The sequence below is a fragment of the Geotrypetes seraphini genome, chromosome 9, assembly GCF_902459505.1.
Source record: "Geotrypetes seraphini chromosome 9, aGeoSer1.1, whole genome shotgun sequence".
Classification (NCBI taxonomy): Eukaryota; Metazoa; Chordata; class Amphibia; order Gymnophiona; family Dermophiidae; genus Geotrypetes; species Geotrypetes seraphini.
In genome coordinates this window covers 99,222,349-99,244,045 of record NC_047092.1, presented here as the reverse complement: position 1 = coordinate 99,244,045, position 21,697 = coordinate 99,222,349, and the positions used below count along the sequence as shown (strand labels likewise).

The 21,697-nt window shown below is 46.3% G+C and overlaps 1 protein-coding gene across 9 annotated transcripts in view; it reads right to left on the bottom strand.

Annotated features, from left to right (window-relative positions):
• The window catches only part of YEATS2 (YEATS domain containing 2), a 1,675,245-nt gene that overhangs the window by 16,879 nt on the left and 1,636,669 nt on the right, over positions 1 to 21,697 (bottom strand). For all 9 annotated transcript variants that reach the window (XM_033957686.1, XM_033957691.1, XM_033957693.1 and 6 more), the window contains one exon: positions 4,064 to 4,138. In XM_033957686.1, coding sequence (XP_033813577.1) covers positions 4,064 to 4,138 — 75 coding nt within the window. The remainder of the gene's footprint in view (positions 1 to 4,063; positions 4,139 to 21,697) is intronic.

Here is a 21,697-nt window from a genome sequence, read left to right as displayed (position 1 = left end):
CAATCAGTCACCTCTTTTACATCTCTTTTACACTCTTGCTTCCCATGGTCTGGCATTCCTATCTCCCTCTCTCCATAGCCAAGCATCTCTTCCTCCTTTCCCAACACCCCTTTCTGGTCTGAGTAACTCTCTTCTCTCTACCATTCCCCCCAACCTTACATTTCTTTCTCCCTTCCCACCCTCCTTTCTGGTCTGGGTCACTTTCTCCCCCCCTCCCACTTATGGATCCAGAATCCATATCCTTCCTCTTAATTCTCCCTTTGATACACTAGCCATGTCCCCCCCAATTATAGTCCACCATTGATTGACCTTTAGAGGTCATGTTCAAACAATAGTACACAAGATATTTTTAAAGTTGTGATTATCATATAATCTTAAGAACAAGAATTGCCGCTGCTGGGTCAGACCAGCGGTCCATCGTGCCCAGCAGTCCGCTCACGCGGCTGCCCCCAGGTCAAAGACCTGTGCCCTAACCGAGACCAGCCCTACCTGCGTTCGTTCTGGTTCAGCAATAACTTGTCCAACCTTGTTTTGAATCCCTGGAGGGTGTTTTCCCCTATAACAGACTCCGGAAGAGCATTCCAGCTCTCCCCACTCTCTGAGTGAAGAAGAACTTCCTTATGTTTGTACAGAATCTATCCCCTTTTAACTTTAGAGAGTGCCCTCTCATCCTTTCTAACTTGGAGAGGGTGAACAACCTGTCTTTATCTACTGAATCTAATCCCTTCATTATCTTGAATGTTTCGATCATGTCCCCTTTCAGTCTCCTCTTTTCAAGGGAGAATAGGCTCAGCTTCTCTAATCTCTCACTATACGGCAGCTCCTCCAACCCCTTAACCATTTTAGGTGCTCTTCTCTGGACCCTTTTGAGTAGTGCCATGTCCTTCTTAAGTATTCCAGGTGAGGGCGTACCATGGCCCGGTAAAGCGGCATGATAACCTTCTCCGATCTGTTCGTGATTCCCTTCTTAATCATTCCTAGCATTCTGTTTGCCCTTTTCGCTGCCGCCGCACATTGTGCAGACGGCTTCATTGACTTGTCGATCAGTACTCCCAAGTCCCTTTCCTGGGGGGTCTCCCCAAGTACCGCCCCCAGACATCCTGTATTCATGCATGGGATTTTTGATACCAACATGCTTTACATTTATCCACTTTACACTTATCCACGAACCTCATTTGCCATGTTGCTGCCCATTTCTCGAGCATGGTTATGTCGTGTTGCAGATCTTCACAGTCCCCCTGCGTCTTCACTACTCTGAATAACTTCGTATTGTCCGCAAATTTAATCACCTCACTCATCGTACCTATTTCCAGATCATTTATGAATATGTTGAAGAGCACGGGTCCAAGCACCGAGCCCTGCGGCACCCCACTGGTGACATTCTTCCAGTCTGAGTATTGTCCATTTACCCCCACTCTCTGTTTCCTATCCGTTAGCTAGTATCTAATCCACGTGATTAGTTCACCCTCTATTCCATGGCTCTCAATTTTCCGAAAAAGTCGTTCATGCGGAACCTTGTCGAACGCCTTCTGAAAATCCAGATATATAATGTCGACCGGGTCACCCTTGTCTATCTGCCTGTTGACTCCCTCGAGCAGGTTCGTCAAGCAAGATCGTCCTTTGCTGAAGCCGTGCTGACTGGTCCTCATCAGATTGTGTCCGTCTAGGTGATCAATGATGCGGTCTTTTATCAGCGCCTCTACCATCTTTCCCGGTACCGAGGTCAGACTCACTAGTCTGTAGTTTCCTGGATCTCCCCTTGAACCTTTTTTGAATATTGGCGTAACATTCGCCACCTTCCAGTCTTCCAGAATCTTTCCCGATTTGATCGACAGATTGGCTATTAGTTGAAGTAGTTCAGCTATTGTTCCTTAATGACCCTTGGATGGATGCCATTCGGTCCCGGGGATTTGTCGCTCTTAAGCCTATCAATCTGCTGTCATCCTTGTCAGCTCCTGCATATAGTCTGTTGTGTATATCCTCTTCGGTAAACACAGACGCAAAAAATGTGTTCAGTTTATCTGCGATGGCTTTGTCCTCCTTTAGCACTCCCTTTATTCCATCATCATCCAACGGTCCTACCGCTTCCTTTGCAGGTCGATTCCCCTTAATATATCGAAAGAATGGCTTGAAGTTGTTTGCCTCCTTGGCTATTTTTTCCTTATAGTCTTTTTTGCCCCCTTTTACCTGGCACCTGCGTTGATGCTGTTTGTGCTTTTTCCAGTTTTTGTCCGGTTTTGACCTTTTCCATTCATTAAATGAAGTCTTCTTTTCTCTGATTGCTTCCTTCACCACAACAGTGAGCCACGCTGGTTCTTTGTTCCTTTTCCTCTTGGATCCCTTATTGATACGCGGTATATATCGATTTTGCACCTCGGTGATTGTGCCTTTAAAAAGGGACCATGCCTGCTCTAGCGTTTTAACAGCCCTTATCCTCTTCTTGATCTTCTTCCCCACCATGAGTCTCATCTCTTCGTAATTCCCTTTTCGGAAGTTAAGTGCCATGGCCATTGTTCTGGATCGATATTTTGTCCTTGCATCCATGTTGAAGCGGACCATATTGTGATCACTGGTTCCCAGCATCCCCTCTACTTCTACATCTTGCACCTTTCCTCGTAGTCCTTTTAGAATCAAGTCCAGAATTGCATTTCCTCTTGTATTTTCCTTGACAGGTTGTTCCAAGAAACAATCGCCTACAGCATCCAGGAACTTGGTCTCCCTACCACAGCCGGAGGTACCTAGGTTCCAGTCTATTCCCGGATAGTTGAAATCCCCCATGATAACTGCGTTGCCTCCACTGCAGTTGCGTTTGATCTCATCTATCATTTCTCCATCAATTTCTTCGGACTGCCCTGGGGTCGATAGTAGATGCCGATCTTCATTTCCAATCCATTGGCTCCTGGAATTTTGACCCATAGAGACTCTAACTTATTCGTCATTTCAGGCGTGTTCTCTCCAGTAGATTTGATTCCTTCTTTGACATATAGGGCAACACCCCCACCTTTTTGACCCACTCTGTCTCTGCGGTATAGTTTGTATCCCGGTAGCACAGTGTCCCACACATTTTCTTCGGTCCACCATGTTTCCGTGATGCCGATGATGTCAATGCTATCATTTTGTGCCACAGCTTCTAATTCACTCATCTTGTTTCTTAGGCTCCTTGCATTCATGTACATACACTTGAGTTTGTGGTCTGTTCCTTTCTTGCATTTCCTTTCCTCTTGTGTCTCTTTAGATCTGTCTTGCCTAAGATCCGGTGAGTCTTCCCCGCTATCTTCCTGCACGGTATCCTCTGGGTTCCCGAATAATCGACTCTCTCTCTTGATCGACTGTCGGCTTTCCCCTTCTTCCTAGTTTAAAAACTTCTCAATTTCTCTCTTGATGTTGCTTGCAAGTAGCCTCGTTCTGTCTCTGCTGAGGTGGAGTCCGTCCTTCCTGTATAGCTTGGTCTTCCCCCAGAACGTTGTCCAGTTGTATACGAAGTGAAATCCTTCTTCCTCACACCAGCGCCTCATCCACGCGTTGACTGCTTGCAGCTCCATCTGCCTTTTCTCATCAGCCCTGGGTACAGGCAGGATCTCGAGAACGCTACCCTCGGTGTTCTGGTTTTCAGCTTCCTTCCTAGCATCCGGAACTGATCCTTCAGAACTTCTCTGCTGTAATTCCCCTTTTTAGCTAAAATCACCAAACCTCAACTTTCAAATTTTGTAGAAAGCACAACTGTACTACACCCAAACCAAACCGGCTTCACTCCACAGAACTTTCACTAATAGGTCTTATTATTACTTATACCACCTTGACCATCACAATTCTGTTGTTCTAATTTCCCTGGACTTATCCAATATGATACAATAGATCCCTGGACTTATCCATTTGATACAATACATCATCAATTGCTTATTAATCGACTCCAAGAAACTGGCATATCAGAACAGGTATAGAAACTATAAGTTTATAGAAACAGGTATAGGAACTATAAGTGAATTACTATTGTACTGTTTGTTGTCTTTGATGATTGCACAAAAAGTTGTGTTTTATAAAGACATATTAAAGGAATTCTTACCTTTAAAATCATATCTTCCATAATAGCTGCAAAAACATTTTTCTGTAATTCAACTGGTTGAAAGGAAATTCCTATCTAAGGAAAGCACAAAAAGATACATTTATCATTGGCTGCAATATATTAAAGATAAGGTTATCATAATAGTTCATGTCTACAAGTACATGCATACAATTGGAAAAAACAGGATTGGCTCAATTGTTATACAAGTTGAATATGTTCTAGCTTGTGAATGGATGACAACAGTCATGTGAAAGGCATGAGTTTAATTATATTGAAGTCTCAATTCATTTCTAGTCAATAAAACCCCAAGATTACGTTATAAAAAAGCAGTAATACTTAAAATAAGCTCCTCTTCTCATAATTATCTTTATTAGTGTTTTATATATTGCCAACAAGCCTGAAAACTAGCAAAGCAATGTACATTCCAGTACAGTATTTATGTTATTTTATATACTGCCTGTCTAAGCAGTTTACATTCAGGTACTTGAGCATTTTTCCCTATCTGTCCCAGTAGACTCACAACTATGTAACATACCTGGGGCAGAGGATTAAGTGACCCTGCCCACATTCTGAATTTGTACCTGAAATAATGGAAGATTAAGTGACTTGCTTAAGATCACAAGGAGCTGCAGTGGGATTTGAGTTGGGCTCCCCCTGGTTCTCAGTCTGCTGGTTAGGCTACTCCTCCACTCCTTATATTAGCAAAATGAAAAAGCTCCTAAAAGTAACTCTGGTAGGGTAAGCAAAATATTTATAAGAAACTTCCATGCACCTTGAGTCTTCCAACAGAATATGGTTTATGGTTTATTAAGAACTTATATATCGCCTCCCCGGCAGCCCCCTTGTGGGGTCCCTCAGGGTTCTCCACTCTCCCCAATCCTGTTCAATCTCTATATGACTACATTGAATCTTTACAAGTTGTCAGCTTGGGAAACACTGTTCACCAGTGCTCCCTCTAAGCGGGCGGGTGTTGTGAGCAAACTTTTTTCGCTGTGAGCTAAAAATATCGGGCGCCAGCAAGTTATGAGCCAACTCGCCCGATTCTCCTCTCGCCGCCCTGCCATCTGCCGTACGCCGTGCGCTGTGACGAGAAACTTGTGCGCTGCGATGTAATATTTTGTGCGCCAGCGCACGCCAGCGCAGCTTAGCGGGAACACTGCTGTTCACCTATGCGTATGATATCTTTATATTGATTGAGATTGATTCAGATCTCACCAACCCAGCTTTTAAAATAAATCATTGCATCTCCAAACTCCACGCATGGGTTATGTCTGTCCAGATGAAGCTAAATGCTGCAAAAACAAAACTTTTATGGTTAGGCCTAAAATTGGACTGTCTTCCTCCAACTGTAACTTTGGATTCCGGGGTCTCCCTACAGATCAAGTTCTCTTTCAAGTTCTCATAGACTCTTCTCTTACTTTTAAGGATCAAATAAACTCTTTTGTCAAGAAGTTTTAGCCTTCAAATGTTGAGGAAGGTCAGAAACCTTTTCCACCAACAACACTTCTCTGTTCTGGTCCAATCTATCATATTATCCCGGCTAGATTACTGTAATGCTATCTATCTCGGCATAACAAAGACCTGCCTTCAAAGACTTCACCTGATACAAAATACTGCTGTGAAATTAAACCTTCACTGGCTTCCGGTCTATCTCAGGATTCACTAAATGTGCAAGTATTACTTTTAAAATTTTATATGGTATCTTCATCCCTCTTGTCTCTTTATCGTCAAATATTTTTTATTGAGCACAACAAAACAGCCAGAACCAGAGGTACAAAGTGAAACAAGATCAGCTCAACCCAACCCTCCCCCCCATCCCCTCACACTGATACAGCAAGAAGTACTCAATACAAAGGAAACAGGAACACTAGACAACAGGAACACTAGACAAAGCAGAGTTACAGAATTAACAGTTCAAGAGGCGACTACGTGTCCAAAACGGTTCCCAAATGCGTTGGAAGGCATATCTTGCACAACTTGCAACACAAGTTATCTTGCACACCTCTGTGCTCCCAGGATAGGAGCGTTATCAGGCGACAGCGCCAGAGTGTATAGTCAGGAGGAGCCTCCGCCTCCATCCACTTGATCAAGATACACTTTATTGCTATCAAAACAGTCCGAAGAATGCTGTTGCCCCCGGTCGATGTGGATGGAAGCTGATCGCTGAACAGTAATGTTCCAGATAAGGTCCACAAAAAGAAAAATAGAGTCCCAAAAGGACAAGTCCAGAACATGTGGCCTAGACCAGTGTCAGGGGCATTACAGCGCTGGCAATCTGCATTTGGACGGAGCCCTGCCAGATGAGCTCGCCGAGGAGATATATATAAACAGAGAATCAATTTATAATGTTGTTCCCAAAATACAGTATATTTGCTATAAATTGGTAACTTTTTTATAGCATTCAACAGCACATCCTCAGACAATTCTACATTTAAATCACGAGCACAAGCATCCCGTAATCTAATATAATCAAGCAAAGGGGATTCGTCTTTCAAATGTCTATGGTGAAATTTTAAGGGTACTGGCTGTTGAGAACCAAATGTAAATGCCGTCGTCAATAACTCCCTACAGGAAGTCGAAAGATGGCTACAAGTCAGAGAGGAAATATAATGGTGGATCTGTAGATAGGCAAATTCCTCACAGAGCTGGTCGAAAGGTTTTATCCGACCCTCATCATCAACTAGGTGAAACAAGTAGCGAATCCCCTTTGCTTCCCAGTACACAAAACTAGCATTATCTACGCCAGGGGGAAAATTTGCATTAAAGCGTATCGGTAAAAAGGGAGAGATAGTAGAGCTGAGGGAATGAAATTTACAAATCCAGTGCCAGACCCACCAAAGTGGACAGTGCAACAATGCACTGGGTGTAGGCCCTCTTGTCTCTTTATTATGGAATGCTTATAGATTCTCCTATGCAAGAGGCACCCAACAATTCAAACTCTCCCTTCCTTCAGTGAAAAGGAATCAAAGGAGTCAAGAATTTCAGTCAATCCTTGGTTTTCAAACTTTCTCAACTATGGAACAAACTTCCTCTTATTTTAAGGGGTCCTGGTCCTTTTCAACTTTTTCGTAAATCTTTAAAAACTATTTTATTTGCAAAACACTTTGGAATCCAGTCATATTAATATTTTCTGATTGTTACTTTTTAAAGTATTTTTTAGTTACTGTTCACCGAGTCGAGCTCCTTTCTGGCTGAAGATCCGGTAAGTTTTAGTTTAGTTTAACATTGAGAAGGTTTACAAAGTTAGGGAAAAGGAAAAGGAATTACAATGCTGACAGGAAAGGCATCATTGAATCAATAAATACTAACTTATAAATCACTTGCCATTAGTATGTATAAAACAATAAAAATATAAATTACTAATGCAGACTCCTTAAATCCTTTGACACAAATATCTATATAATATCCAAAATAACACAATATTATTTTCTTAAAAAATAAAAACACGGCTACCGGGATCCAAGATGGCCAATGAACCAGCTAGCTGAATAGCACGCTGCAGTGTGCTCACTCAATAACGCTTGGAATAGAACTTTACCTGAAAATATGCTGAAAAGGAGAGGCCGTAGTGCCGCTGGTGCCTCGTGATGGTCTGGCCCGACTAGTTTCGGCAACATTGAGGAGCTCCTGCGTCGAATGCAGGATGCATCGGCACACCCACAGGAGACGCTTCGTAGAGGCGAGACGGAGGCGGTCTCCCTTGGTCCCTTTGAGCCCAGACACCAGAGCATCTAATTTAAAAATGTTTCCTATAAGTTTGAGAAACCCCAAGAGGTACCGTATTTTCACGCATATAACGCGCGCGTTATACGTGTTTTTACAAACCGCGCATAACCTTGCGCGTTATACGCGTGAGCGTGTTGTACAAAATTTTTTTTACATAGTTCCCCCCCCTCGACGTCCGATTCACCCCCCCCCCGCAGGATCGCTCGCACCCCCACCCCGAAGGACCGCTCGCACGCACCCGCATCCCCACCCCGAAGGACCGCTCGCACGCACTCCCACCCGCACCCCCACCCTGAAGGACCGCTCGCACCCCCACAGCCTCCCGACCCCCCCCCCCCATTATGTAGAAGCTCCTACCGGTGTCCTGCTGCTTCCTCTTGGCGGTCCCGACACCCGACACGATCGGGGCAAGAGGAAGCTCAAGCCCTCTTGCCCCAGCCAACCGAGGCACCCCCGACACGATCGGGGCAAGAGGGAGCTCAAGCCCTCTTGCCCTCCCCCCGACTCCCCGACACGATCGGGACAAAAGGGAGCCCAAACCCTCCTGGCCACGGCGACCCCCTACCCCCACCCTGCACTACATTACGGGCATCAGGGGTGCCGCGGTTGCTGGGGCAAGAGGGCTTGAGCTCCCTCTTGCCCCAATCGTGTCGGGGAGTCGGGACCCCAAGAGGAAGCAGCAGGACACCGGTAGGAGCTTCTACATGATGGGTCGGGAGGCTGTGGGGGTGCGAGCGGTCCTTCAGGGTAGGGGTGCGGGTGGGAGTGCGTGCGAGCGGTCCTTCGGGGTGGGGGTGCGGGTGCGTGCGAGCGGTCCTGTGGGGGGGTGAATCGGACGTCGAGGGGGGCATCAGGCTTTCAGGGTGGGGACAGGACTTCAAGGGGGAGAGGAGAGTCGGGGCGGGCGAAAGGAGAGTCGGGGTGGCCAGAGGAGAGTCGGGGCGGGCGAAAGGAGAGTCGGGCGGCGACGGGAGAGTCGGGCAGCATGTGCGGTATACGGGTGTGCACGGTATATAAAAATTTATGCACATAAATTTGTGTTTTTCGCGCGCTATACCTGTGTGCGCGTTTTACACGGGTGCGCGTTATCTACGTATTCTTGTCGGCCTTCTAGAAGTTCCTCTTGCTTATGCGCTCACTCCTGTTCCTGGCGAACAAATATATCTTCTATGAACCAGATCAATTGCAATTTTTTGTGGAAGACAAGGCTGCCATAACGGTTCCAGACTCCTCCGTGATTTCTGCCACTCAGATCTAAATGTAAAACCAAAAGAACTCTGTATTTCTATAGGACATATGTATATATGACCATGAAAAATTTCTTAAGTTCTATTTCCCTTGATTGGGTATGGTTTTTCCCCTCTCTATTTGTGGACTATGTTCATAGTATTATTAACTGGTGTGAATGTTTTCACCCCTTTTTTTCCTTATTGGTATTATTTTCTTTTAAGAAGTATATTTAATTTCCTTTATCAAAGTTTTTACTCTTTGATGTGAAAATGAATAAATAATAATAATAAAAAAAAGAATTTAGGATGAGTACGGAGGACCACTTTGTCATGATGGAAAACTGTGAAATGTGAATCAGTAACTAAAGCTTGCAGCTCATTGATTCTTCGAGCAGATGTGAGGGCAATGAAAAACACCACTTTCCAAGTGAGATATTTCAGATGAGCTGTACCCATTGGTTCAAAAGGAGGCTTCATCAATTGAACAAGAACAACATTGATATCCCAAACCACTGGTTTGAGAGGAGGTTTGACATTGAAAAGTCCTTTCATAAATCTGGAAACCATAGGCTGATGGACTCGAATGGATGTAGACTTGAGGCCAGAGGTAGATAAGTGCAGAAGGTAATCCAAGACAGAAGAGAAGGTGGTATCTCGAGGCTCCTTGTTATGAGAAATGCACCAGGTAGAAAATCTAGTCCATTTTTGGTGGTAGCATTGTCTAGTGGCAGGCTTTCTGGAAGCCTCTAAAATGTCTCAAACAGGTTAAGAAAACTGAAGAGGAGTTATGTTGAGAGGTACCAAGATGTCAAGTGCAGAGACTGCAGATTGGGATGAAGAAGATATCCCTGACTCTGTGTAAGCAGAGATGGAAAAACTGATAGAAGGTATGGCTCCCTGCTGCTGAGCTAAAGTAGAAGGGAGAACCAAGGTTGCCTGGGCCACCAAGGAGCTATTAGAATCATGGTGGCATGATCGTTCTTGAGCTTGACAAAAGTCTTGAGAATGAGAGGGAATGGAGGGAACGCATACAGGAACAGATTCGTCCATTCCAGAAGAAAAGCATCTGCCTCGAGGCGGTGAGGAGAGTATATCCTGGAGCAAAACTGAGGCAGTTTGTAGTTGTGGGGAGCTGCAAAGAGGTCTATCTGAGGCATTCCCCAATGAGAAAAAATTTGATGAAGAGGCGAGGAATTGAGTGTCCATTCGTGAGGTTGCAGAAGACGACTCAATTTGTCCACCAGACAGTTTTTCTCTCCTTGAATATAAACTGCTTTCAGGAAGGTGTTGTGATGGATCGCCCACTCCCACACCCTTTGAGCTTCCTGACAAAGAGGGAGAGATCCTGTTCCTCCTTGCTTGTTGATGTAGTACATGGCGACTTGATTGTCTGTCTGAACAAGAACTACCTGTTCGTGAAGAAGATGCTGAAAAGCTTTGAGAGCATTGAAAATCGCTCTGAGTTCCAACAGATTGATGTGACACTGACGATCTGTGCTAGACCAATGGCCTTAAGTACGGAAACTGTTGAGATGAGACCCCAAGCTTAGGTCTAGGAATCATGAGGACCTTCTGATGAGGGCGTGTTTGAAACAGTAAACCTCTGGAGATATTGGAAGAGAGCATCCACCAGTGGACAGACTGTCTCAACGAAGGAGTGACTGTAATGTGTTGAGAGAGAGTGGGTCGCAAGCCTGCGCCCACTGAGAGGCCAGGGTCCAATGAGGAATTCTGAGGTGAAGTCTGGAAAAAGGAGTCATGTGAACGGTCGAGGCCATGTGACTGAGTAGTACCATCATGGGTCTCACTAAGAGTGAAGAAAGGGAAGACACTTTGCAGCAAAGCTGAAGGAGAGCATCCAGACGCTGCTGAGGAAGGAATGCTCCGAGTTGGACAGTGTCCAGAACATCTCCGATGAACTGTAGGTTCTAAGAGGGCCGAAGGTAGGATTTGGGAAAGTTGATTTCGAATCCCAAGCTTTGTAGGAACCATGTAGTCCCTTGGGTCGCTACAATAATCCCCTGAGATGTTGAATCTTTGATGAGCCAGTTGTCCAGGTAGGGTAACACCTGAAGGCCTGGTTCCACAGAGCTGCTGCCACCACCACCAGGCACTTGGTGAACACTCTGGGAGATGCCAGGCTTATGGGTAGCACTCTGTTCTGAAAATGCAGATTCCCCACCCAAAATCTGAGGTACTGACGGGAGGCAGGATGAATGGGGATGCGAGTGTAAGCCTCGTTGAGATCTAGAGAACAGACCGATACATAAAGACAATAAGTAAACGCAGGAGAAACAAAAGATTCCCAATGGTTCAGTAAAGAAATTTCAGACCTAGTTAAACAGAAAAAAGACGCATTTATCACTTACAAACATTTAGGCAGAGAGGGGGCGAAAGAGGACTATCTAGACAGATCTAAAGCTGTCAAAACAGCAGTCAGAGAAGCCAAACTCCGAATGGAGGAAGAGCTAGCACGGAAAATTAAGAAAGGGGATAAATCTTTCTTCAGCTATATTAGTGACAGGAAAAGAAACAAAGATGGGATAGTACGCCTGAAGCAATCGGACGGTAACTTTGCAGAATCAGATTCTGAGAAGGCAGAACTACTAAACAAATACTTCTGTTCAGTGTTCACCTGCGAAGCGCCGGGAGCTGGTCCACAGCTGCAGACGGGAGATAACCAGAAAGACCCGTTTCAAGATTTCGAATTTACGCCCAGTAGCGTCTATGACAAACTATCAAGACTCAAAGTAAACAAAGCCATGGGACCGGATAACCTACACCCCAGAATGCTTAGGGAGTTAAGGGAAGTCCTGGCAGAACCATTATCTGTTCTTTTCAATCTTTCCCTAAGCACAGGAAGGGTCCCCTTGGACTGGAAAACCGCCAGCGTAATCCCACTCCACAAAAAGGGCTGCAGGACAGAGACAGCAAACTACAGACCAGTGAGTCTCACGGCTATAGTGTGTAAACTCATGGAAACACTGATCAAACAGAATCTTGACACAATCCTAGACGAAGAAAAACTGCGTGATCCACACCAACACGGGTTCACCCAGGGTAGATCCTGCCAATCTAATCTGATTAGCTTTTTTGACTGGATTACTAGACAACTGGACGCCGGAGAGTCACTGGACGTAGTATATTTGGACTTCAGTAAAGCATTTGATAGCGTCCCTCATCGAAGATTACTGAACAAGCTGAAATCGATAGGATTAGGAGACACTCTAACTACATGGGTTGGGGATTGGCTGAGCGGTAGACTTCAGAAGGTGGTGGTGAACGGTACCCCATCCGAAGCATCGGACGTGATCAGTGGAGTGCCGCAGGGCTCGGTCCTGGGCCCGATTCTATTTAACTTATTCATAAGAGATATGACGCAAGGACTTAGAGGAAGGGTATCACTGTTCGCCGATGCCGCCAAACTTTGCAACATAGTAGGCAAAAGCTTATTACCTGATAATATGACACACGACCTACTGTTGCTGGAACAATGGTCAACTACTTGGCAGCTAGGCTTCAATTCTAAAAAATGCAAGATAATGCACCTGGGTAAGAGAAACCCGCGTAGAACTTATGTACTAAATGGTGAGACCTTGGTTAGGACCACGGCGGAACGCAACCTAGGGGTGATCATTAGTGAGGACATGAAGGCTGCCAATCAAGTGGAGAAGGCTTCCTCCAGGTCAAGACAAATGATGGGGTGTATCCGCAGAGGTTTCGTCAGCAGGAGACCTGAAGTTATGATGCCGTTGTACAGAGCCATGGTGAGGCCTCACTTGGAGTACTGTGTTCAGTTTTGGAGACCACACTAACAAAAGGACGTGCTGAGGATCGAGTTGGTTCAGCGAACGGCCACCAGGATGGTCTTGGGGCTCAAGGATCTCACGTATGAAGAAAGATTTAAAAAATTGCGGCTGTACTCACTTGAGGAAAGAAGAGAACGGGGAGATATGATTGAAACATATAAGTACATCACGGGACGCATCGAGTTAGAAGATGATATCTTCTGTCTCATGGGACCCTCGACCACCAGAGGGCATCCGCTGAAAATCAGGGGAGGGAAGTTTCATGGCGACTCCAGGAAGTACTTCTTCACCGAAAGAGTAGTGGATCATTGGAACAGACTCCCACTCCAGGTGATAAAGGCCAGCAGCGTGACGGATTTTAAGAGAAAATGGGATACTCACGTGGGATCTTTAAGGGAGTAAATTCAGGGGAGGGGATACTTGGAATGGGCAGACTTGGTGGGCTATAGCCCTTTTCTGCTGCTTTTTTCTATGTTTCTATGTTTCTATAACCAATCGTTCTGATCTAGAAGGGGATAAAGGGATGTCAGGGACAACATGCAAAATTTATCTTTGACCAAAAATTTGTTGAGAGCCCTGAGATCCATTATGGGCCGCAGATTGCCTGTCTTCTTTGGAACTAGGAAGTAATGGGAGTAAAACCCCCTGCTCTGATGTTCCAAGGGAACTTCCTTGATAGCATGGAGACGAAGCAGAGCTTAAGCTTCTTGAAGAAGAAGGGCAGTCTGGGATGGATTGGAAGGATACTCTCTTGGAGGCAGCTCTGGTGGAATCTGAGTGAAATGAAGAGAGTATCCTTCCCTTATTGACAGCACTCAGAGATCGGATGTAATGGTCTCCCATTGATGGTAAAAATGATGGAGAGGACAGTGGCAGAACGATGGAGGTTATGCTCTGTTTGAAACAGTCAAAAAGGCTGAAAAGCTTTGGGGGCAGCAGAAGGCTGAGGTTTGTTGCTTCTGCTGTTGCTGCGGTTTCTTGGGAGGTGCTCAAGTGTAAGGAGCTGCCCTCGGAGGATAATGCCTCTGATAGGATGGAAGAGGTCAAGAAGACTTGGAAGGAGCTGGCTTAGGCTTTGGTCTGACGATGGAAGCAAAAGATTTCTCATGTTCAGACAACTTCTTGGTGCGGCCTCTATAGATTCATTAAAGAGGTCATTGCCTTTCACAAGGAATATTGACAGGATGATCCTGAATGTTGGGGGCCATATCATAGTGCGAAGCCAGGCAAGGTGGTGCATCGCTACTGAGAAAGCAGTGACCCTCGAGGAAAGCTCAAAGGCATCATAAGATGACTGAAGAAAGTACAACCAATGTAGCAATGATTTGCAGGAACTCTAAAAGCCTGTGTTGACCAAGGTCTTTAGAAAAACCAGGGAGTATATCAATAAAATGCTTGAAATAAGTAGTAAAGATAAAATTATAATTTAAAATCATGGGGGACATCATCGAATTTTGATAAAGACGACGGCAAAACTTGTCCATGGTCCTGCACTCTCTGCCAGGAGGTACGGTAGCATAGACCCTGGAAGGATGACTCCTCTTTAAGGAAGATTCCACAAGAAGGGACTGATGAGATAGCTGGGAGTTCTCAAAGTCCTTGCAATATACAATTCTATACCTCGATTCCAACTTGCCTGGAACAGCAGGAATGGCATAAGGAGTCTCCAGGTTTTGTTTGAAAGTTTGAGAAAGAAGTCTGTTAAGAGGAAGTTTGAGAGACTCCGCAGGAGGCTGGGGCAAACTCATTTCCTGTAAATACTCTTTAGAGTACTTAGAACCAGAATCCAATTTAAGATCCAGGTCGTCAGCCATTTGACGGAGGAAGGAGGAAAAGGACAATTGATCCGCAAGAGGATGGCCTCGAGAGGGACTCGATGACCTCGAGGCGCCTTGAGTGGAAAAGGAAAGTGAAGCCTCTCTGGAGTATTGATATCCCAGCGAATAAACAGACTGGGACGAGGCACTGAGAGAAGCGGAGCCCTCGGGTTTTGCTATTGGTGTCCTGGATCGAGGAGTTGGAGGCCTCGAAGAGCTAGAAGGCCTGGACGAGGAAGGCTTCTCTCTGGAGGAAGACCTGTGCCTCGATGAGTGCCTTCATGAGGGCCTTAACCAATGATGAGAGTGCTGCCTGGAAGCAGGTCTCGTGCGAAGTCGAGGAGACTTTGTACTGTACCTCGAAACGGGCAATGCCTTATGTGAGGATTTAGGGCTGGATCTGGATCGAGGTATCTCTAAGCACTCCCAAAGACTTGGCTCCTTGTATGGAATGTGAGGATTCCAGACGAGACACTCGCAAAGACTCGACTCCTTACATAGAGTGTGAAGATTCCAGACCAGACACTCCCAAAGACTGGACTCCTTGCATAGAGTGTGTAGATTCAGCTCAAGGCACAGGCAAGGACTTGACCTCTTGTGAGACTGCTGAGTGCCCAAGCTGGACTGCAGGAAGCAGAGTCGAGGCAGGACTATATTTGGTCAGTAACTGAACAAATTCCCGCTCCAAAATGGCCTGCAATTGTGGTTCTGAGTCTGAAACTGAACCACTTGCTGAGGCTAAAGGCTCCGAGGACGAAGAAGACTTGGAGGAATGATGTTTAGGTAGCTTGAGAACCACCGCTGGAACTGTCTCTGACCTGAGGGAAGCTCAGGAGACTTAGCAGATATACTCAAGGTCGAGGATGTTCCAAATGAGGAAGATCTGATGAGAGTCAAGGTCGAAGTCATAGAGGCAGGAGGAAACCCCGTAGCAGGCCTGACCGAATCGGAGGTCAAGGGTGTAGCAGGGGTTTCCATACTGAAAATCTTCTACACTTGAACTCGACGACATTTGAGGGCTCGAGGTTGAAGGGTAGCACAGTGAACGCACGATTCCGGGCAATGGTCAGGCCCAGCGGTGTGGGTCAGTGACTATACTGGCACTGGCTACACTTCTTGAAGCCCGTGACCGGCTGGGACATAGAAGGAAAAATAGCCACCGCAAAGTCAAAGCCTGCAGGCTGAGGTTGTGCGACAGGCCCCACTGTCATTTGATGAAAAAATCCATCTTTTTTTTAACAGTGACCGAAAGAAAAGCACAGCGACATGGTAATAAGAAAATAAAACATGAGCCGTGGTGAGAGAAGGCACAAAGCAAACTAAGTTCAGCGCAGTGTCAAAGATGGACTTCTCGGCTCCATGGAAAACTGAGAACTGAGGAAACGCGCCCTTTACTGGGTGGGAAGGCACTCGCGCATGCGCGGTGCGGCAGACTCGAAACTTCTGAGTTTCTTCAAGTAAGTCTCCTTGCCCGCATCCGGGCTCTGTGGATGAAGTCACCTACATGTGAGAATAGGCTGCCTGCTTGTCCTGGGATAATTGCCTGCACTGCCTTCTTGGTATGCAAATCTCTCTCATGCATGCTCATTGTGCATATCCTGAAAACCTGGTCTGCCAGTAGATCTCGAGGACCGGACTTGGGCATCCCTGCGCTAGAGGCTCCATGGCCAAGGAAAACAATAGTGGTGATAAGGGGCATCCCTGCCGTGTTCCCCAACATAATTCAACTGGGGCCGTTAAATGCCCATTAATCTTAAAACTAGATAAGAGAGCCATGTATAACAAGCAGAGCCAAGAGAGGAACTTAGCATCAAATCCTAGTATAAGCAAAACACCAAAAAGGAAAGCCCCACTGCACCTGATCAAAAGCTTTCTCGGCATCCAAAGAAAGCAGGATCGCTGGGATCTTATATTGCTGCTCAAGCCAGATCAAATGTAAGGCTGTTTTAATATTGTCAAAGACCTGACGTTTGCAAATAAAACCCACCTGATCTACATGTATCAAATTGGGTAAACACTCTCTGCAAACGCTGGGCCAAAATTTTTGTAAAAATTTTTATAATCTGAATTCAACAACGCAATGGGCCTATAAGAACCACAATACTCACTACTCTTATTTGGTTTCAACAGCAATGTCATTACTGGCAGAGTGACTAAAGTAAGGAAAATCCTGTTATAAATCCTGTATTTTAGGGTAGCCACTGATCTGGTATAGAGCCTGTATTTCTGTTTAAAATCCTTTGTTTTGGGGTAGCCACTGAACTGGTATAGAGCCTGCATTTCTGTTTAAAATCCTGTGTTTTAGGGCAGTGTTCTTCAACCACCGGTCCACAGAAACTTCTTGCCGGTCCACAGGGCCAGCACGTGCATCAGGCCCAGCACAGTGTTCTTCATCCGCCAGTCCACAGTGCAATCGATGCAGTGTTATCTTCGAGCCAGCTCCCTCTTCCTAACTGGTTCAGTGCACAAAGTCATGGGCAGTGGCTTTTATGGGCATCCTGCGCCTGAACCGGAAGCCTTCTCTCTGACGTTGCAACATCAGAGGGAAGGCTTCCAGATGAGGCACGGGACGTGCAAGGTGCAATTAGTACTATTATGGGGACGGGGTCTGGGGTAGAGAGTTGCGCGGGGACAGAAATCCTACCCGTCCCCGCCAAAATCCCACCCGTCCCCATGAGGAATCCCTCCGTCCCCACCCGTCCCCGCAAGGAATCCCCTCCGTCCCCACCCATCCCCGCGAAGAATCCCCTCTGTCCCCACCCGTCCCCGCGAGGAATCCCCTCCATCACCACCCTTCCCTATAAACTTCAGAAATAGTTATTTTATTTAATTATGCTACTGAATTAAAGGCTCTGGTAGAGACCCATTTACATAGAAGCAAAGAGACTTTATTAATTTGGAAATATTAATTGGGAAGAATACATACTTTGTAAATGGGTTTCTACCAGAACCATATACCAGAATCTACCAGAATATAAAATATAAATACTCAGCTGATGAGAACCCACAAACTGTCAGCTGAGGACTTCCTTTGCAGTTGGCCGGAGGTCCCTTTTGCCAAGCTTGGCAGGCAGCAGTAGCGCTCCTGAGTCACAGATGCTGGCACCTCAGTGGCTCATGGATGCTGCCAGCGACTGCTGCGCTTGGTGGAGGGGAGTTCTGGCCATCTCTAGAGGAGGTCCTCTTCTGGCGGTGCTTGGGGATCCCCACCAGTCACAGCAAGGGTCAACAAGTACTTCAACACTGTAGAAATAAAACCAGAAATGCATTTCCTTTTCTTTTGAACACAAAACAAAGACATCTGCCTTATACATTTCCCAAAGCTAACATATTTTAGTCAATAAATTCCATTTTTACCTTTGTTGTCTGGAGACTTATTTTTCCATAAAGTTGGTCCCAGTTTCTTTTTTCCGCTTTCCCATCTTCTGTAAATTCTTCTGTTGCTGTCCATTGGTTCCCCCTACCATGGTCCAGCATTTATCTCTTTCTCATCTTTCGTGCCTGCCCACCAGCCCCATGCCCAACATTTCTCCTTCTATCACCCCTCTCCAGCACTATGCCACATCTCTCCCTCCATTCCCTTCACCACTGTCCAATATTCCTCCCTCTTGCATCCCTTTCAATCAGTCCCATTGTTCCCTTGCCACATTTCTCACTATCATCTTTTTCTTCCCTATCATATTCTGTACCTTCCTCCCTACGACCAAAAATTCTCCTCTTTCTTCCATTTGCTGTGTGTACACAACAATCTCTCTTTCCCGCTCATTGACACACCCAATTCTCCCTTTCTATTCCCTCCCCCACCTCAGCATCTCTTTCCCTCCCTTCCTCTCTCCCCAGTTCATGACTTCTGTGTCCAAAAATGCACTCCCTTCCACCACTTCATTCGAGTCCAGATAACAGCAGGGGTTGGAGGCAGCCTGCAGGAAGCCATATGTAGCCGACCCAGAAGTCTTCCCCCGAAGTCAGAGCTGACATCGGAGGGAAGGCCAAATTTGCATCAGTCTGGCGGCGTCTGAGGTGTCAGGTGGGAGGGGGTAGTTACTGGATGTAGGAGGTGAGAGGAGACAGCCTGTAGATAGAAATGGGGAGGGATCAGACACACTGGATGAAAGGGGAAAGATAAGACAAGCTGGAATGCCTGGGAAGAGAGAAAAAGACAGATGATGGATGTAAAGAAAAGGAGAGGGGAGGAAGACATTGAATGGAAAGGAGGAGAGGGGGAGGATACGGATGGAAGGGAGGAAAGAGAAAGATGGAGCAGACACTGAAGAGAAGGGGGAGAAAGAGAAATGAAGCAGATGCTGGGCTGAAAGGGGGGAAGATGGGCAGATGCTGGATGGAAGGGGGAAAAAGAAGGGTGGATGATGGATGGGATGACAGAGGGGGCAGAAAGGAGGAAGAGAGGAGACAGATCAGATGCTGGGCAGAAGCAGCAGACAAAGGGGCAGATGCTGGATGGAAAGAGGGGGAGGGGCAGATGCTGGATGGAAAGGGACCTCAGGTCAGCATCTGAATGGCCGTGCAAGTCTACATGGGTCCAAATGGTGCCACACACTGCTAGACCCCCCTCCCCCAGTCCACTGTGCCGGACCAATCAGCAAGCAAGGCTTTCATCTGTGTACGTGCTGAGCTCACTGCTCAGCATGGCTATTTCCTGCCGCGACGCCAGACTTGTAAGCTGCATGCCTGCATCGCCAGAATTTAAGTAGGCTGTTTTCATCCCCGTGGGAATCCCGTGGGCCATGGGGCGTCCCCGTGGGCATCCCCGTGGGAGTCCCGTGGACCAAGGGGTGTCCCCGTGGGAGTCCCGTAGGCCAGGGGGGGAACCCGCAGGATCCACGTGGGACCCGTTCCCGTGCAGACCTCTAGTCTGGGGTGGAGATTGGGTAGAGTCTGGCCCACGACTTAGCCCAGTGTTTCTCAATTATTTTATTTCTGCCAGTCCATAGGTGTAAAAAGGTTGAAAAACACTGTTTTAGAGTAGCCACTGAACTGGTATAGAGCCTCCATTTCTGACCTACTAGTTTTCAGCCATTGTGTCTGCTGATTAGGTGTAGAAGGGAGGGGCTCTGATTTACTATTAAGGTTAACTGCATTATCTTTGGGACAGTGCTGTGAACAAAACTGCCCTGTGAACTTCTAAAAGCTAAGTTACTCAGAATTTCATATTCTGCTCTTTTCACTGTTTTTCAGCATTATATCTGCTTAATTTCTCTTCTCCTCCCTGTTTCTTACTTTAAAAAACATAAAAAAAATAAACCCTTCTCTGTCCTCTGTTAAATCTTATTTCCTCTTCCTCTTCATTAAATCCGGGTACCTGTGGCACAGGGTGACTAAAGTAGGGAAAATCCTATTATAAATCCTGTGTTTTAGGGTAGCCACTGATCTGGTATAGAGCCTGCATTTCTGTTTAAAATACTGTGTTTTGGCTGGTCACGTGATGCCACGCTCCGGGGAGGACGCTGATTGCTTCTTCTCCGGCCACCAACCCGTGAAAATCCCATCTGTTTGACTCCTTTTCTCCCGTGCGGGATGATCCGGCATCTGAACGCCACCGGAATTCAGCTGTTCTACTGCTTTGCCTGTATGCCGCCAGATGGCATCTAAAACACTGCGTAAAGACAAGGATCACAGCTGCGTTTTGGAAGGCAAGATGGCGCATGCCTCGAGTCCCGCGGGCCCTCCGGTTGCGTCTTCCTGGGTCTCCGAGGTGACAGCGGAGGTTATGGCAGCCATGGAATTGAAGCTGGAGACCTTGCAGGGAGCCATTGAGGGTGTGAGTAGAGACCTGGCTCAGTTCCAGCAGTGGGTGAGTGCAGTGGAGGACCGCGTGTGAGGTGTGGAAACCGAGCAGATTGCACAGCTTCATCGCCTGGGGGCTCTGGAGGATCGCTTGGAGGACCTAGAAAACAGAGCCCGGCGCAATAATTTGCAATTTATAGGGCTCCCTGAATCTCTGCCGGACCTCGACCTTCGCGCCTTTTTTGAATATTGGCTAATAATAATAATAATAATAATAACTTTATTTTTTATACCGCAATACCACAAAACAGTTCAACCACGTCCCTGAACCTTCCAGAGGCCCTTGGGCCATTGCAAGTGGAAAGAGCCCACAGGCTAAGAGCCCGGCGGGGGATGGACGCCGGATTAACACCAAAATACCACTATGTATCAATAATCTTAGTTACCCTATCCAGCCCACCATAAAGATACTAGGTGTAATTCTGGATTAACGCCTAACCACGAAAGACTCCTTAATCAAAAAGGGTTTCTTCACTCTCTGGAAGCTCAGATCCATTAGAGCCTACTTCGATACATCGGCTTTCAGAACCCTGGTTCAATCCCTCATACTGTGTCTACTTGACTACTGTAACATCGCCTATTTGGCAATTTCCCATAAAAATATGCGACGTTTACAAGTAATGCAAAACGCAGCGGTCAGTCTGATCTTTAGGCTAAAAAAGTTTGATCACGTGTCACCCTACTACCGGCAGTTGCATTGGCTACCGATGGAGGCACGCGTAAAGTTTAAGTTCGCCTGCTTCTGCTTCAAAGCATATACGGACTTGCCCCTAAATACATAACCGACCTTTTCTTCTTCTCAGCCAACAGACACAAGAGGAGCTCTCACTCTAACTTCGTTTCAGTTGCAAACTGAAAAAACACCACAAACACCTTCTCTCACATCAAGCAGCGCTGTGGGGTAGGGACCTAGAACAAATGCTTTCACCCACCACTTATGAGGTTTTCAGGAAACGTACAAAAACACACCTGTTCCTAAAATATCTAGACAACTGTCCCTCTTCTCCTTCCCCCTCGATATTGATCACCATATCCTATTAATCTCTCTATCCTCAAAAATGGATTTCCTGTCCCACCAACTCTCTTTCTTCCTCCCCTTTTAAGTTCAATCAATTTGTACCTTGCTTAATCTTTTGTAAACCGCATAGAACTTCACGGTATTGCGATATATAAACTGTTATTATTATTGTTATTATTGTGCGCTTGTTGAATTTTGCTCATAAGAGTGCGGTGCTATAGGCTCTTCGT